The 16,442-nt window shown below is 32.2% G+C and overlaps 2 protein-coding genes across 2 annotated transcripts; one reads left to right on the top strand and one right to left on the bottom strand.

The window, feature by feature from the left end:
* Window positions 1-787: 787 nt before the first annotated feature.
* LOC122609700 lies at window positions 788-1,834 on the bottom strand. Its single transcript, XM_043782648.1, has 2 exons — window positions 1,491-1,834; window positions 788-1,262 (listed from the first exon to the last, which is right to left on the bottom strand). The coding sequence occupies exons 1-2, from the start codon at window positions 1,756-1,758 to the stop codon at window positions 1,006-1,008; spliced, it is 525 nt and encodes a 174-aa protein (XP_043638583.1). The 5' UTR covers window positions 1,759-1,834; the 3' UTR covers window positions 788-1,005.
* Window positions 1,835-4,434: 2,600 nt separating this feature from the next.
* LOC122610457 lies at window positions 4,435-8,328 on the top strand. The gene is made up of 4 exons (XM_043783446.1): window positions 4,435-4,584; window positions 4,999-5,057; window positions 7,176-7,592; window positions 7,837-8,328. Exons 1-4 carry the CDS (start codon window positions 4,435-4,437, stop codon window positions 8,216-8,218), a joined length of 1,008 nt encoding a protein of 335 aa, XP_043639381.1. The 3' UTR covers window positions 8,219-8,328.
* Window positions 8,329-16,442: the final 8,114 nt, after the last annotated feature.

The raw sequence follows: 16,442 nt of genomic DNA, 5'->3' as shown, positions 1-16,442 counted from the left end.
TAATTTATAACTAGTACTTTACATGTCCCGCATTAGCGGGACTTCAATTATCTTGTATGTGTATGGTACGATGCGTTTTTAAAAACAGAAGAAATACCAAGAGCAAATCATAGATATGTGTTATTCGAAAGTCACGTTTAAAAGTTTGTCATACATAAAACATAAACCAATTTTTCTTTTAAAAGTAAAGTAAATAAACTTTAAAAGATAAAAAAAATATGTTAAAAGTTAAAAAGCAAAAAAATAAAATAAAATACCAAAGTTTCTGTTCGAAAAAATAAAAAGAAGTTAAAAGTTAAAAATTCTATTCAGAAAAAAAAAAGAAAAAAAGTCAAAAGCAAAAAAGTCTAAAAAAAAATAAAAACAATGGAGGAAGCTGTATGCCTGCCACAAAAGAAATTCAGTAAAAACAAAGGTAAAAAATAGTAATGCCATCCGCCCGTTTCGAACCAAAAACCTTTCCTACATAAGTAAGGCCTAAGAAATTTTTTGGGCTGGAATGACATACAGACTGGGCCTATGAAATAGAAACCCATTGGTCCAAATGGAACTAAATTCTTTTTTGTCATACATATGACTTAACCACACATCCTTTTCATTTTTTAAATTCTAATTTTAAAAAATTCAGATAGTTAACGTAGGTTTACTAGTTCGTATAATGAGTGTATTAGGAGTACTAATTCATCAAATTTTCTTATTTGTTCAATAAATATAGAAAATCGAACGCATTAGATTAAAGGACAAGTTATTTCAGAATGCATTATGCATGTATACGTATGTTGTCTAAAGAGTATATCTTGCAATCTTATTTATAATGTGGTTTAAATACCACACACAAAAATACATTTACAAATGTTTGTATAACTCAATCACTTTATTTGTGTGTCATCGCACGCACGATTCACTTATATATGTATCTTACATAGAAAAACAGAACTTGAAACATGTATAGTAGAACAAATTCATGACGAACAGAAACATGGAACTTAATTGAGGCACATTGAATTAGTACCAACGAAACAATGGCATTGCGAAAAATTTCATGCCATTTTTACAGTGGAAGCCATTGCTTTCACCACAAGCAAAATAGTACGGCTTCCACTTGTTAAGCACAAACTCGAAACCTTCTCCTGCACCTTGATTCGTTTTTGCCACTTGCTTCGCCCATCTTAGATCACATGTTATAAAGCTCCAAAGATTTGGAAGCAAATATACACTGTGTGGATGCGTATTGTTCTCACTTGGTGGATCATACTTGAACACTGCAATCATTAATTTCAACATCTATTAATACTTAATGGGTAAAAATGGACCCAAAAGGGCCAAATATATATATGTACATAGAGATAAATTATAATGACTTAACATTCTAATTATTAAAAGTTTCAAACTCTTATTAAGTGATGTTTAGATTGAAATAACTCACTACTACGCGTCAAGTGGAAAACAAATAAGATACGATCTTTACATTACTATGTAAACAAACTTACCAAGAGTATCGTTAAAGAAGAATGGGGAACTCTTTCTAGCCCATTCGGTGTAGTTAGAGCCAAAACGCCAGTTATCAGACCCGCCAACTATGATCCTCCTAGAACTTTGAGTAGGATTCGGATGTCTAGGTGGCCAGTTTGTATAGTTAAACCCGAAGCCCCAGTTTTCGGAACCCTTTTGGAAATCCTTATTGCTCGATCCCATGGCCAACATTGAAGCAATCAAGAGTACTAGAAGTGGCAATTGAGGATGTTTTAATAAAGCCATATTATATATCAGTACTATATATTGAATTGTGTCAAGAAAGAAATATTTTTCTTAAAAAAGAATATGTAGATATAAAAGTTTGTTGTGTTGGTGATTTGTGAAGTTGAGATAAAAGGGTTTATATAGGATAGTTCAGAATTATGATTAACTATGTAAAATTTAATCATGGATTAACAAAAATAAAATAAAATTTGTGGAATTAAACCTAATTTTAGGGTATGGTGGGTTGGTATATTAAGGTTGAAATATTGTTCACTTTGAAATGTTCTTTCATTTTCTTTCCAAGTCTCCCACTTCCTATGAGCTAATATATTCTATATTGCTATGTTTGATGATTTATGAAGTGGTTTGGATTAGGTTATATTATGGACTTATTATAAGTTACACAACTTCTTGAATTTTTATCAAGTTTATTTTGATATAAGGTTGTGACGTACATTTTTTTGAAAATGTAATTCATTAAGCTTGATGAGGTTAATTTCTAGTTTATTGAAAGCACTAATAAATTTATACTCCGTATTATAAGCTTTGTAAGTTTTCCAAGTCCCATAAGACCACAAGATATGCTCCGAAGATTTTTTACAGTATTATGTAATGAAATATTAAAATTTAAAACAAAAACTCAAAAAATAAGATGCGAGACGAGGGGAGATGCATATCCTAGTGAAAATGAAAGATAGGAGATGGATGGAAGAATAAACGGGAAGCATGCTCTCACCCTGAGGGTGTATCGAGTGCCTTCGTGTAAAAGTTGTGACCAGCCAGTACGTAAGGAACAACGTCCTGCCCTATGTGTACGTGTTTGGTGGCGAGTATCGCTATCGGGTTGTTCACTATTTTTCAGAAGTGACGACCCTGAGTATTTAAAAACTCCGGCCGAAAAAAAAAAATGTCTTTAACTTCTACCGAATTCATATATATAAACAATTTTTTAATAAATGATAACTAGAATTATAACAAAAAAATTATACATGCATAATGAGATCATAAGTTTAAAATTCATATTAGTTACTTATTCATTTATAACATATCTTTTTGCATATTATTATACATTATATATATATAAAGTTCAAAAATTTATGCCCCTATTAACTTATGTGTTCCGCCAGGAAATCGGGTTTGCATACCTTTAGGCCTTCTCTAATATCTTTTTTCATTTTTTTTTGTGTTTTTTGTTTTTTTGTTTTTATCTGGGTGGGAAATGAATAAGAAAGGATGGTATATTCTAAGCGGAGAAAAAAATGAAAGAGAAATAAATAAAATAAAAAAAGGTGAGAAGTGGTAAGCTAATAAGAAAACTTATTGATCGACGTTTTGTTTTTATAGATAAATGATATCATTGTCTAGATATAACCAATAATTTTATGAAAAGTATAGTGTCCAAAAGGAGGTTGGAGTATAAATGCAAATATTAATGTTTAATTACTAACTTGAGGAGGTAAAAGAGTTGCATCGTGAGAAATACTATCTAGAAATATAATGATTCCTGAAATTGTGTGTGTTTTGTTTACCTTTTTAAATGAACGATCGGAAAAAGTTTATTTTTCTAATAAAAAAATCTATTTGTTTGATGTTAAACCTATATATGTGAACACGATAACAAATATACGTTCATTTAATCAAGTATTCATAATCATTTATTTATCTGAATAATCTGCTTGAAGTAACGAACAACATTATAAAAATATTTCTTTAAGACAAAATTAAACAGTGTATTCATTTTTTCCCGGTTGACTTAATTGGTTGGTTAAAAAAATGAACTTAAATTGCCGACTTTACATTATTCGTCAACAATCATTATGTGGTTGGATTAATTCGGCTTATAATGGTTTAGGTCAACTAAGTTCATTCTTAAGATGATGCAACAATGACATCACCGTTGTTATTCTTTTTCTGGAAAGGCAAATTAAAGACATCACCGGTTTTTACCAAATATTTTGAAGAGTGGTAGTTCACTGGGTTGTAAAAAAAAAAGAAACAAAATATAACTAGAGATTTGTGCTATATATTAATTTAGTTTAAATTTACTAATTTTCATTTCAAGTGTAACAAAAAGTCTACTTTAGAATAGTAAATTTCCAATTTAAACTAAAAGAGGTTAAAAAATTTTTGAAAAACAAATATACTACACTACTAAATTATACTAAATAATTTTCAGTTTGACAATTATAAAAGGATTAAAATTTAATACTCAAAAAGACAAGAGTCGCTATCCGATAAGTTAACCTTACGTTGGCTAAATAGACTAAACTGGTTATATTGTATACAACTCAATGGAGAATTTTTACAACTCACCAACACTTTCGTGAAACTTCGTAAGCATAATCTCTTTTCTTGATTCATATTGAAATTGATTATTAATTAAAGCCTTTATACCTCTTAATCAGTAAATACTTGCTTAAAAACACCTTTAAAATCCTTAAAAACTAAGAATATATATCTACTTTGTAGGATCAAATTAACTTGCAGGTAAAGCCCCTTTGGTGACACATCAAGATAAAGAATCTCCAACTTTTAAGTAACCCTTTCACCCAAGCAATTCGAAAATGCCAAAACTTAAAACTCATACTTCTTTACTTGCGCATGAAGATCTCATAGTCGACATTATATCACCTATGACTCATATGATATATTTCCTAGCTAGCTCAAACACACATTAACCGGCCCGACTGTTCAATGGCTGTGACACATGATGATCTTGCACCTAGTCGTCGCAGAGGGACTGATATCGGTAGCAAAACAAGTGTTGTTTTAATGGTTTTCTCGCTACTCCTTGGCTTGCTTTGCTTTGTTCTCTGTCTTATTGCTGAGGCAAAACGCTCTCAGGTATCAATCTCTTCAATTTTTATAGATGTCATGTGTTTTTAGATGTGGTTAACCAAATTTGTTGTACAAAATAAAAATATGTACTTGTTTCATTGTGTTTATTTTTCGCCTTATGCATATGACATTCAGGAGCCAAGTAATGTTGGCATAATTATAAATTGGTTCATGTAAGTTTTTTTCTCTAGTAAAGTTGTCCAATATGGCTGGTTCTAAGGATCCAAGTGCTCAGGATGACCAAGGAGAAAAAAACATGGTCAATCCAAATACAAAAAACAAATTTTTTTATAAATATAAACAAAAAAAGAAGAAAACTTTGGTGACCCTAAAGTATATGGGCTTGGAACAGGGGCTGGGTTTCTTTCTCTACTATATACGATTACTACTTTCATAATCTGCTCTGTATGAAACTTACAGCTTAGTAAGACCATTACTCTTAGGCGGTTATTGTTTGGTGTTCATGTTGACGGATCATGGTTTAACTTGTGCGGGTTCATATATCTATAATACCTTATAAAAAGGGAATACAACCCTCAAAGATCTCAATTAAAAAATTGAACTACCTAAAATACTCATCACCTTTATTTATTAATTTAAACATTTCCACCTAATATACATATAATACCCTTAATGAGATAATTTAAAGCATAAATATCTCAATCCTTAAAATAACTATACTACTTCCTTTAACATCAATTTCTTTTACATTCATCGATCACCATCGCCGCCACCTCACCTTGCGCCACTACCATCATTGCCATTGATATGCCTTGTATGAACTTATAAACCCATACCCAACCAGTTCACTTAATAGTTTCAAGAAATCGAGGTGGTTTGATATTTTAGTGTTTATCCAATTACTTATCATATACATACTCTACAATTAACACATTTAAGTTGAGAGTCAATGCACATACTCTACAATTAACACATGTTTTAAACCACTATAAACTACTTAAAAGATATACAAAAGTATTAAGCAAAGTATAAGAGTGTATAAAAACCTGTTATGACTTTTGGAAAAAATATATTGTTTATAAGAGTTGATTTGATGTAAGCGTGTTAATTAAGCCAACCCAAACCCAACCCGTTTATTAAAATATGTTAGTTGTGTCAACCCATTTATGACCCAACATGTTTAGCCCAACCAAAAGGTGGCTCAACAGTACTATGAGACTAAGCGATCTTTTTAGGCCCCCAAATTTCTAAGGCCTTAAAATCTTATATATTAGACTTAGTGTTTGAATTTTAGATTAAGTATCATTATATAATTTGCATTGCAATAACGCCTTTTTGATTTTTGCATCAACATCTGCATATTTTTTTATTACTTGTAGTTCAATAATAAAAGACGAGCTACTTTTTTTTAGAGTTAATTACTGAAATGGTACCTAACGTTTGCGTCATATTACTGGTTTCATACCTTTCCTTTCAAAATTACGCTGATCATACCCTAAGTATGCAAATGTCCACTCGGACCATACTAGAGGCCAACGCCGTCAGGTGACCGTTAAAACCTCCCCCACGTGACTTGCACGTGAGGCGTAAAGATGTAATATCGTGTTTCAATGTTTCATAATTACTGAAATGGTACCTAACGTTTGCACGATATTGCTAATTTCAAACCTAATGTTTCATAATTACTTAAATGGTACCTAATGTTTAGTTATTAATTTTTTTTTTTTTTGTTTTATTTTTCTTTTATAAAAATTCTCCAAAACTTGTTACAATTTAATGAAAATAGTCAAAATGCACTTATAATCCACTCAAAAATAATACCAAATAGGTATTTCATAATAAAATATAAGTTTTAAAGTTCACGAATAACCAAAAATAGCAATAAAGTATCATAAAAATAGTTTTAAAAAATTTGCGAGGAATTTTTTTTTATTGAAAATACCGCAATGGTAAGACCATGGAATATACCACGAGAAATAGAAGTCACTGCGACGCGAAGCTTAAAGCAATGTTTTAAATACCGATAAATACCGGCCAATATTTCTGGTATTCCTGGATAATTATGGTATTTCCGATATTTTTAAAAAAGAAACTTTTAAACTTTCATAAAATTAGTTTTATTATACTTTATTGCTATTTTTGGTTATTCGTGAACTTTAAAACTTATATTTTGTTTTGAAATAACTTTTTGGTATTATATTTGAGTGGATTATAAGTGCATTTTGACTATTTTCATTATATTGTAACAAGTCTTGGAGAATTTCTATAAAAGAAAAATAGAACAAATTAAAAAAAGTACAAAAAAAGCAAAAAAGTAAAAATAAATAAACATTAGGTATCATTTAAGTAATTAAGAAACATTAGGTATGAAACCAGCAATATCATGCAAACGTTAGGTACCATTTCAGTAATTATGAAACATTGAAACGTGATATGACATCTTTACCCCTCACGTGCAAGTCACGTGGGGGAGGTTTTAACGGCCACATGACGGCGTTGGCCTCCAGTATGGTCCGAGTGGAAATTTGCATACGTTGGGTATGATGAGCGTAATTTCGAAAGGAAATGTATGAAACCAATAATATGGCGCAAACGTTAGGTACCATTTTAGTAATTAACTCTTTTTTTTACTTTAGTTTATATGGTAATGAACTAGACCCAAATTTAATCTCATTTGAGGCGTCGAAAAACATTAAGCCGCCACTGAACACAACATGGAATGGTGAACATATAGTTTTTCGATATCAAAAGCTGTTGGTTGAAGTTGAGACTTTAAATAAGGCTAAATTTCTACAGATAATACGCGAGGTGAGTGACGGTGGTGGAGGGGATACTGCAAAGACTGAATGCAGATATAGCGGCAATGGGAAGATACCATTAATTTGTGCAGCCGGTGCATTTTTGTCCCTCGCAGTTGCTATGGTGCTACAACACACACACTTGTTACTCTCGGTTAGTAAATCAGACCCTGACCCAAGTCAACTTTTGACTTGGGATCCTGATCATCTCAAAAGTCTGTCATGGCAAGCAGGATTTTTCTTCATTACCACTTGGTACGTTCATAAAGCCCATCTCAATATGCATTTTTTTTTAGCTGACAAATTATCCTACTTCTAAATAACACAAATGATTGAGATGAAACTCAGTACTCATGGAAAAAACCATAATAAACCATCCCTAAATTGCATGTTGCAATATGTTTTTTTGGTTACATTCACAAAATAAAGTTTGTGATGTGTGATTAAATTGGCTTAATGAATAATTCTAAAAGAGCTTTATTTGTTTCTTAAATTATAGGATATGTTTCTCAGTGGCAGAAATTTTGTTGTTGATTGGGCTAAGTGTCGAATCAGGGCACTTAAAAGGATGGTCGACTTCAAGGACCAGATGTTTCATAGCTCGAGAGGGTTTATTCTCTGCAGCTGGGGTATTGGGGATTACAACGGTCTTTCTTGCTGCAGGCTTGTCGATAACTGCTTTACGCGCACAATGGCTATTACAAGATCAAGAAAATGTTCGCCGAGAGGTTATAGAAACCTCGATCCTTTATGCATCACCACCAAGAATGTCTGAAGATCGAATCAGGGCTGTCCGTGGTGAAGCTCCCATTGCTAGACATGATCTATACCATGAGCCTGGACTAATTGAGTATCTAAGGGCTTTTGATAAAATTATTTAACTTATATTTTTTGAAACTTAATTGAGAGTTAACATATTCCTAATGAGTATGGAAAAAACAGAATAAGTGTATAAATCTTTTCTGAACTACTTTTTGAGGCCATGGGGCATTATGACATTGAATGTATATTTTGAACTTAATTAGATTGTTGAAAGTTGAAACTATATGTTAATGATTAATTTTCGATAGGATTTTTATTTATTAGTTTCATCTATTTTATAGTTATACATTTTGCGTAAGCATTCAAAAGCTAGATGGAAGTTATGGTGACTATAGAGTAATAGAGGCTGCAGAAGAAGTGGTGATTACTGATTAGGATCTAAGCTAACCACTAACTCCAACACTTTAGATAACTCAAAGTCCTCCTAGTTACAATACATCAATTACTATCAGGAACCAAGCTCCACGCCTAAATATTTTTAATTTAATGCAATATAGTTATATCATTTAACCAAACGGGTGTAACACAAGTGGTGTCACCAACATAGGATCACAGGAACTAGATAAACTATATCTTGTAATTCATATGTAAGGATAGTGCTTCATCAGACATGATTATATACGGTACACGTTGGGTACTAAAACATCTTGGGTCCTCCTCGTAATACAAATTTAGCATATAAGTCATATAAGGTGCTTCATAAACACATATTAAATTGGGTTAAATAAAAATTATGTTACAGAAGATGAGTCCTTCCTTAGATGAATGTGTATCTTCATATTAGGTAAGTAAATGAATATTGAGATGGATGGAGTTGTATTATGACATCACACCACATTGTTAAACAAAAAGAAATTGTCATTTATGAACGAGGTTGTTTTACTATATGTTTGGCCGTTAGATAAAAATGTCTCCTAACCACTGGCTTAAACCCCAGTGGCTAGGGGTGTTTACACTTCCTACTATGTGGGGCCCTGGTGGGTTTTCTCCTAAGGTTGTGGGTTTGAGCCTCGGCTGACACAATCCTTGGGTTTCCCATCTAGGAATTTTCCACAAGGAGGGGGGCTGAGAGACTGCAGCTTATGCTCAACATCTCGCGAGGTCTAACGATAGTTGGTTAAAATTGACTCCAACCACGTCTGAGTCGAAATACACCTTAAAAAAAAAAGATAAAAATATCTCCTACAGTCCTACTCACTCATTATTTCTATGAAAAATCAATGTTCAAGTTTATGTTTCTCATTTCTATTTTATGTATATCACATATTTAAAATCTTATTGTAGATATATTTAAATGGTTTTCAACATAAATACCATAATCCAATGTTGCTTTAAGGGATGTGCATGGTCCGGATTGGACGGTTTTAACTAAGAATTTCGTCCAAACCAATAATAACAGTTTAATGTTTTTTCAAACCAAACCGCCCAGATTAGTGTCTTAAACCAAACCAACCAAAACCAATTAAACCGGTTTGGTTTGGCCGATTTATCTTTTATAAATATATAAATAAATTCATGTGCTTATAGCTAACATACTAAGATATGGTGAAATTATATTTTCTTCATATGTCACAACTATTAAGTATTTGATATGTATACTTGTAAGGTATAAAACAATATCATGATATAATTAATACGATGACATAATTACTTGAGTAGAAATATAAACTTATGTTTATAACTACATATTTTAATCTAATGGTCCGGTTTTGTTTAAATGGTTGGTTCAATCTTTAAAACCGCAAACTAAACCGTAAGAACAGTTTATTGGGAGAAAAAAACATCGGTTTAAATTTTTGATGTCAAACCGACCAAACCGTATAATTGGTTTGGTTTAATTAGTTTTATTGGTTTCAACCAAACCATACACATCCCTAGTTGCTTTTAATAAAAATAAAATAATATAAAATTCGTGTAAATAACAATCAATTCACAAACAATGACCTAGTTTGGAGTCTTAGATATATATCATTTTACTTTGCAAATTTGAACTTCATTTTCAATTATTTGTAACTTCTAAGTTATCTTAAAATAGTTTTTATTACTTTTAAGCATTTTTGTGTTTTGTAATTAACTAGGTGAAACCCGTGCGTTGCACCGAGCTATCTTATTTTCTATGTGATTCATCGTAAATTTTTGTTTTTTGATTTATGTTCATATCAAAGAAACTTCTTAAACGCACACATTCCGCATCAACCATGACAGATTTAAATGTGAGTCGAACATTATCATATACTTTTCAACTAATCTCCCGTCAAAAGCCCGATGACAATTGTTGATAAGAGAGCGAAACAATCCCCGATTAGTACTATTATACAGTGATAGTAATGCCAAAAGATAAAAACTAAAAAAGCAAACTCTTTTGATCCGACTAACAAATTACTGTCTTTTTTTAATTGAAAGCTTAAAAACACATCTAATTAGGAAAATTGAAAAGTAGTGCCTTTGGAGGTACAATCAATACATGGACCGATAAAGCATGCCGAGAAAAGAATAGCCCATCATCCAACTAACAACACACCAGGTTCTTTGTAAGTCCCTGGAGAGCTTGCCATAAAGAAAAAATACGACTGATATAATAGTAAGCACATATTTGTGGTTATAAATATTTATTTGCTCATACATCTTAGAACATTTTACATATATATGTGCTTTTAAAAACAAATACAACCATTTACTTTTATTTTCTAAACGTAAGCACACATAACACATTTATCTTTAAGAATTCCATATAAAGATACATATTACTTGAGCCTTATTAAAGCTAAAATAGGACTGTAGGCTCACTTAGATGGTGTCAAGAGTGATAATTCCAAAAGTCATATTTCACAGGCATGGTTTACAATTTACAGCAAAAGGAGATAAAACCAAAAAAGTTATTAGGAAAAAGCATTAAGTACAATCATTATATATGCAACATTTAAGGTAGCTTAAATCTTAAAAAGGATGCATGAAAAACCATAACATATACATCAAGAGTGATATTTGAACTATACCAGCCGGCCAAAACAGAACCTAGCGAGAAAAAAACATAATTAAAAATGACAAAATATATTTGGGTATGATAATATAGGAATCGAGCAGCTACCGGTGGAAATGAATTTAAGCTTCAAGTGACGTTACCGTTTTTATACGACTGAAGAAAATTCATACATACATATATACGTATATATGTATTTTAATCTTTGGCCATTTTCCGGTTTCCATAACAATATAACCCATTTTTATCACTCAAGACTTTTGCCAAAACGTTTTCAAGCAAACACCCCTATGGTCGTATATGTATTCATGTTTTCAGCATATATATCTATACACATGTTTACGACAAAGCAAGCCAAGAAAGAATAGCCCATCATCCAACTAACATTCAGAACTGGTAAACTAACTCGGTAAACTAAGGAACAAAAATGAAATACCAACTTATTTTTAGAAAACTTGTATTGATAACCAAGGCTAGATATCTGGATAAAAACCTCACTTGCATTGTTGTATACGTATTCGTGTTTTCAGCATATATATTATAACAGTCACATAAAACAACTACTTAATCTTAGACAGAAACAAAAAAAAAATCAGGTATAAAAAACACAAAAACGACATACATGGATCCTACAAAACATCTATATATATATAAATTACACAAATACTCGGCCAACATTCATGATTTATATCTCCAAAAAACCATTTTGATAAAATATGATTATATTTTCAAAACTCATTCCAAAATCCCTATATACATATGGCGATTTTCATGATTTCTATTCAAAAATATTCAAACAATGATTGATTAACCGTACAATTGGTTTGGTTTAATTAGTTTTATTGGTTTCGACCAAACCATGCACATCTCTAGTTGCTTTTGATAAAAGTAAAATAAAATAAAATTCCTACAAATAACAATCATTTCACACACAATGACCTAGTTTGTGTTGGCATATGATCATATTATTATAAGTCGCATGTCCGGGAACAATTTAAACCTACGGGGTCACACGAAATGACACGTTAACTCGATAATAACAATTGATATATTAATTAGTTTGATCACGAAATAAATAATTAAACATAATTAAAGGATTAATTATATTTAATTGATTAAAAAAGAGGATTAAAATGTGAAAATTGGAAAGTGGACTTGGACCTAAGTCCATGACATGGGACGGCTCATCAAGGCTTTCAAAAGCCTTGATGTTTGCTTAATTTCCAAGTAAAGGTTAACCTAATATTGTCCTATAAATAGAGGGTTAAGCTTAAGGTTTTTTCACACATAATTACAAAGTAATTCTCTCCTCTTTCTCTCATTTTCTTTGGTTCGGTCGACTACTCCCTCCTCTAAGGGGTATTCGGCTTTTAAGTTTAGGGTTAAACAAAGGGTTGTTTAGGTTCGTGATCGGGGTACTAGCATACATTATTCGGGGTGTCTAGCGTGCGATCGTGGAGGAGTTTTGCTTTAAACACTAAGCATTAATAATAATCTTATTATTATTCTCTCAATTGGATCTTTGCATATAAGGTACACGTCTCAATTCTTTCTTTGTTAATTAATGTGATTGCATATATGTTTCGATTTCTTTCGTTGCACTTATTCGTGATCTTGTATGTTTATGTGTTCATATTCTAACAGTGGTATCACGAGCCACATATGTGATCTATTAATTACAAAGATCAAAACTTGAAGGGGGTTTAAGGGTTGGTTGATTTTAATTAATTGTTAAATAATTAAAAGGTTGTTTTTCTTATTTTTTAATTAATTAAATCGGATCTTGATTAAATAAAAATTAGGGTTTTTGTTTAATTAAAGTTTTAACCTTGTTCAATGGAGATTAAAACCCTCAAACAAGTTTTGAATTGTGAATTGATATAAATTATGTGATGAATTGCATGATTATCTGTATCGTTTTATTTAATATTGTTAAATAAATAGTAAAATCACAAGAAGTTCATGCAAAATTTTATTGTGATTTTACTGGATATATAAAGAGTTATATTATGCCAAGCATGTTGATCCAATAATTAGGGTTAATTATTAGATAATTATGTGACAATGTGATTTTTGCGTGTAAATTTCCTGATGTGCGACAGTTTACTAGAAAAATCATATAAATTAATCTGTAATGAGTTAGAAGTCGTGCTTTGGACTGTAGAAGCCCAACTCATAGGGCTACAACTTTGTAGTTTTGGTTGAAAGCTGAATCGGACCAGAAACAGGAGTAAACTGGTCATCAAGCTGCTGGAAATTTCCAGACAGCATGTATATGTGTTTTATTTGCAACTTGATTTGTTTAAAGGCTTACGCAATCAAGGTAACTTGATGCATGTGGTCCTCTTCTTCGGAAGGGGAAGCCGGGATTGAACATTTGCATGAACCATAGTGACCATGTTTAGGTGCCCACCTTAACTTGTTACTTGATTAAATAATTCGGTAATTAGTAAGTTTATTAATTTTTGTATTTGTTTATAAGTTGTATAAAGGTGATGCAAAAATTGGTTTTGAAAATAAACTTGACTAAAAACTATCGAAATAGAGATTTCATTAATAAAATTGGAGTCTTGCAACCTTGAGATACACAGACTCACCCATTTGAACAAACTCTAAGAGAGGTATAAGTCGGAGTGCGCTAGCCTTCTAAAAGGGCGGGTTTTTAAATCGCGTTTATCGCATACCTTTGCCCTTGCGCTTCTTTGTGCGTTCAAATGGAGCTACCGAGCTCTCTTGTGTTGTAAGACTATACAAATGATTTTATTAAATATTATGTTTCGAAGATTATGCATGAGTCTTCAAAACATAAACTTTTGATTCACATCAAATGCATTACCCTTTTAAAGTTAAGTCAATGCCACCCACTTTGCTAAGAACACTTGCCAGTGCTTTTTGCTCTACGTGAGATGTAGGTGAATTGTATCTCTTCAAGGTGGATTACCACTCGTTGTGAGACAGCGGTGGACTATCTACATGTTCTTAATTGGGCGACTTAAAACGAGTTAAGAGGTGAGACCTTAACCCGTGGCATAAGATGGGACAAAACATGTTTACAAAACACTTAATACCCCTTTACAGTGTTGTTGTAAGTCCCATAAATCTAGGAGTTGCATGAATGCAATTATCGATTCTCGATTACCTTTTGAATGTCGTCATTTCTAGCAGATCAACTGATGAAATGATTGTATGTCAAGTTGGATCCTAGCCTTAGTGAAAGTAATTTGTTAGATGAATTTAACAAGGGTAAAATTACATTTCTTAAGGATAATTATCAAAAATACCGATAATTGAACTTTTGTCTGTTTTGAAGATGGCAACAACAAATCTTTCTCAAAACATACACCAATTGGCTTTCAGGTCGATGCTAGAAAGGAAAAGACATTCTGGAGCCAAACTTCAATGACTGGGTTTAAGTCATTGATGAGCAGACACCGTTGTTCCGGGAGCGAATGCTTCAACTTGAAAGTTGGCTGCATACAATGCTCGGTATGATAGACACAATGAGGTTGCTTGTTTAATGTTGGAAAGCATGAATGCCGACCTTCAAAAGCAATTTGAGCATTAATTTCCATGTGATATGCTCACTGAACTCAAGTCTTTGTACTAAAAGCAAGCCGGAGTGGAGTTGTTCGACCTAGTTGATCAACTTCATGACTTGCGACACGAGCATGTAACATCGGTTAGTCCTCAAGTACTCTAGTTGGAGAGGTACTCATGGGCAATTGGAAAGGTTAAACTATGCTTATCTTCTGCATATTACTACTGGCATGAACCTAAAAAGCGGATTTTTAGGAGTTCGTGCGTAATTGTAATATGCATAGCATTAGTAAAACCACAGCTAAACTTCATGTCATGTTAATTGAGTATGAGAAAGAGCTTCCAAGGAAATATGCTATATCCCTAGTTCTTATGATCAAGGGGGGAAAGGTTCGGAAAGCAAAACAACTGTAAGCTAAAGGCAAGAATTTTTGATAAGAGAAAACAAGTTGTGTTTGTCTCAAAACCTTAAAAGACCCTTTTGGCAAAAGGAGCATACGGCTAAAGTATCTAGCTGAGTTGAATGTGAAGAAGAAGTAAGCTGGTTCGGCAAGTGCTTCAAGTATCTTCAAAATTGAATTATATGCATTGTTATACAAATAATAATTCAATAGCAAAGAGTCAAGTTTAACTTGGACTCTAATTATCTTTGACATAGTCATCTTGTTTAATTTTGTCAAGAAAGGCATTTAAAGACTTCAAAGGGACAATGTCTTACAATCAAATGATGAATCATTTGATAAATGCATGGTTTTGACATTATCATTAACAAGAAACGCGTTGAAAGTTTTCTAAGTGAAGAAATCTTACAATCAAATGATGAATCATTTGATCGATAAATGCGTTGTCATTAGCAAGAAATGCATACTTCAAATTGAAGGAATCTTAAAATCAAATGATGAATCATTTGACAAAAAGATCGTTAAATCAAATGATGAATCATTTGACAAATGCATGCCTTGTGTTTTCGGCAAAATGACAAGAATACCTTTTCCGCATAAAATCGGAGAGGGCTAAGGAATTACTTGGACTAATACATTCAGGTGTATGTAGCCCATTTAGGCATGTGTCAAGGAAAGGCTAGCTACTTCATCATTTTTTATGAATGATTTCAGTCATTATGGTTATGTTTAATTGCTTAAACATAAACATGAAGTCTTTGAAACATTCAAAGTATTTAAAAATGAAGTAGAGAATCAACTCAAAAGAACCATCAAGATTCTTCGTTCGGATCGAGATGAAGAATACTTAAGCCAAAAGTTTAAGGATCATCTAAAAGCTTATGGATTTATCCAAGAGCTTACTCCTATATATATAAGAGTATATGTGAAAGGAGGAATCGAACCTTGTTGAACATGGTGAGATAAAACGATGAACCTTAAGACTTTCCCATTTTATTTTGGGAATATGCTCTAGAGATTGCTGCATGCATTCTGAATATGGTTCCAACCAAGAAGGTTGACAAAACACCGCATGAATGTGGTGTTAAGTGCATCTTTGTAGGATACCTAAAGGAAACGATGGGTTACTACTTCTACTTTCCTACCGGAAACATTGTCAAAGACTTTTTGATTTGCTAAGTTCCTTGAAAGGAGACTCATATCTCAAGAGGACAGTGGGAGGATTGTTGAACTTGATGAGCATCAAGAATATGTGTCAACTTCTAAAAATACTAGCTATCTTCAACTTGGGGAGGAAATGTTCAAAGAGATGAATCTCTAGGTGAACTACAAGTTGAAGATAAAGCGATTCCAGTTCGTAGGTCC

The sequence above is a fragment of the Erigeron canadensis genome, chromosome 8, assembly GCF_010389155.1.
Source record: "Erigeron canadensis isolate Cc75 chromosome 8, C_canadensis_v1, whole genome shotgun sequence".
Classification (NCBI taxonomy): domain Eukaryota; kingdom Viridiplantae; phylum Streptophyta; class Magnoliopsida; order Asterales; family Asteraceae; genus Erigeron; species Erigeron canadensis.
Note: the sequence above shows the minus strand (reverse complement) of the source record. Positions and strands in the feature narration are given on the sequence as shown.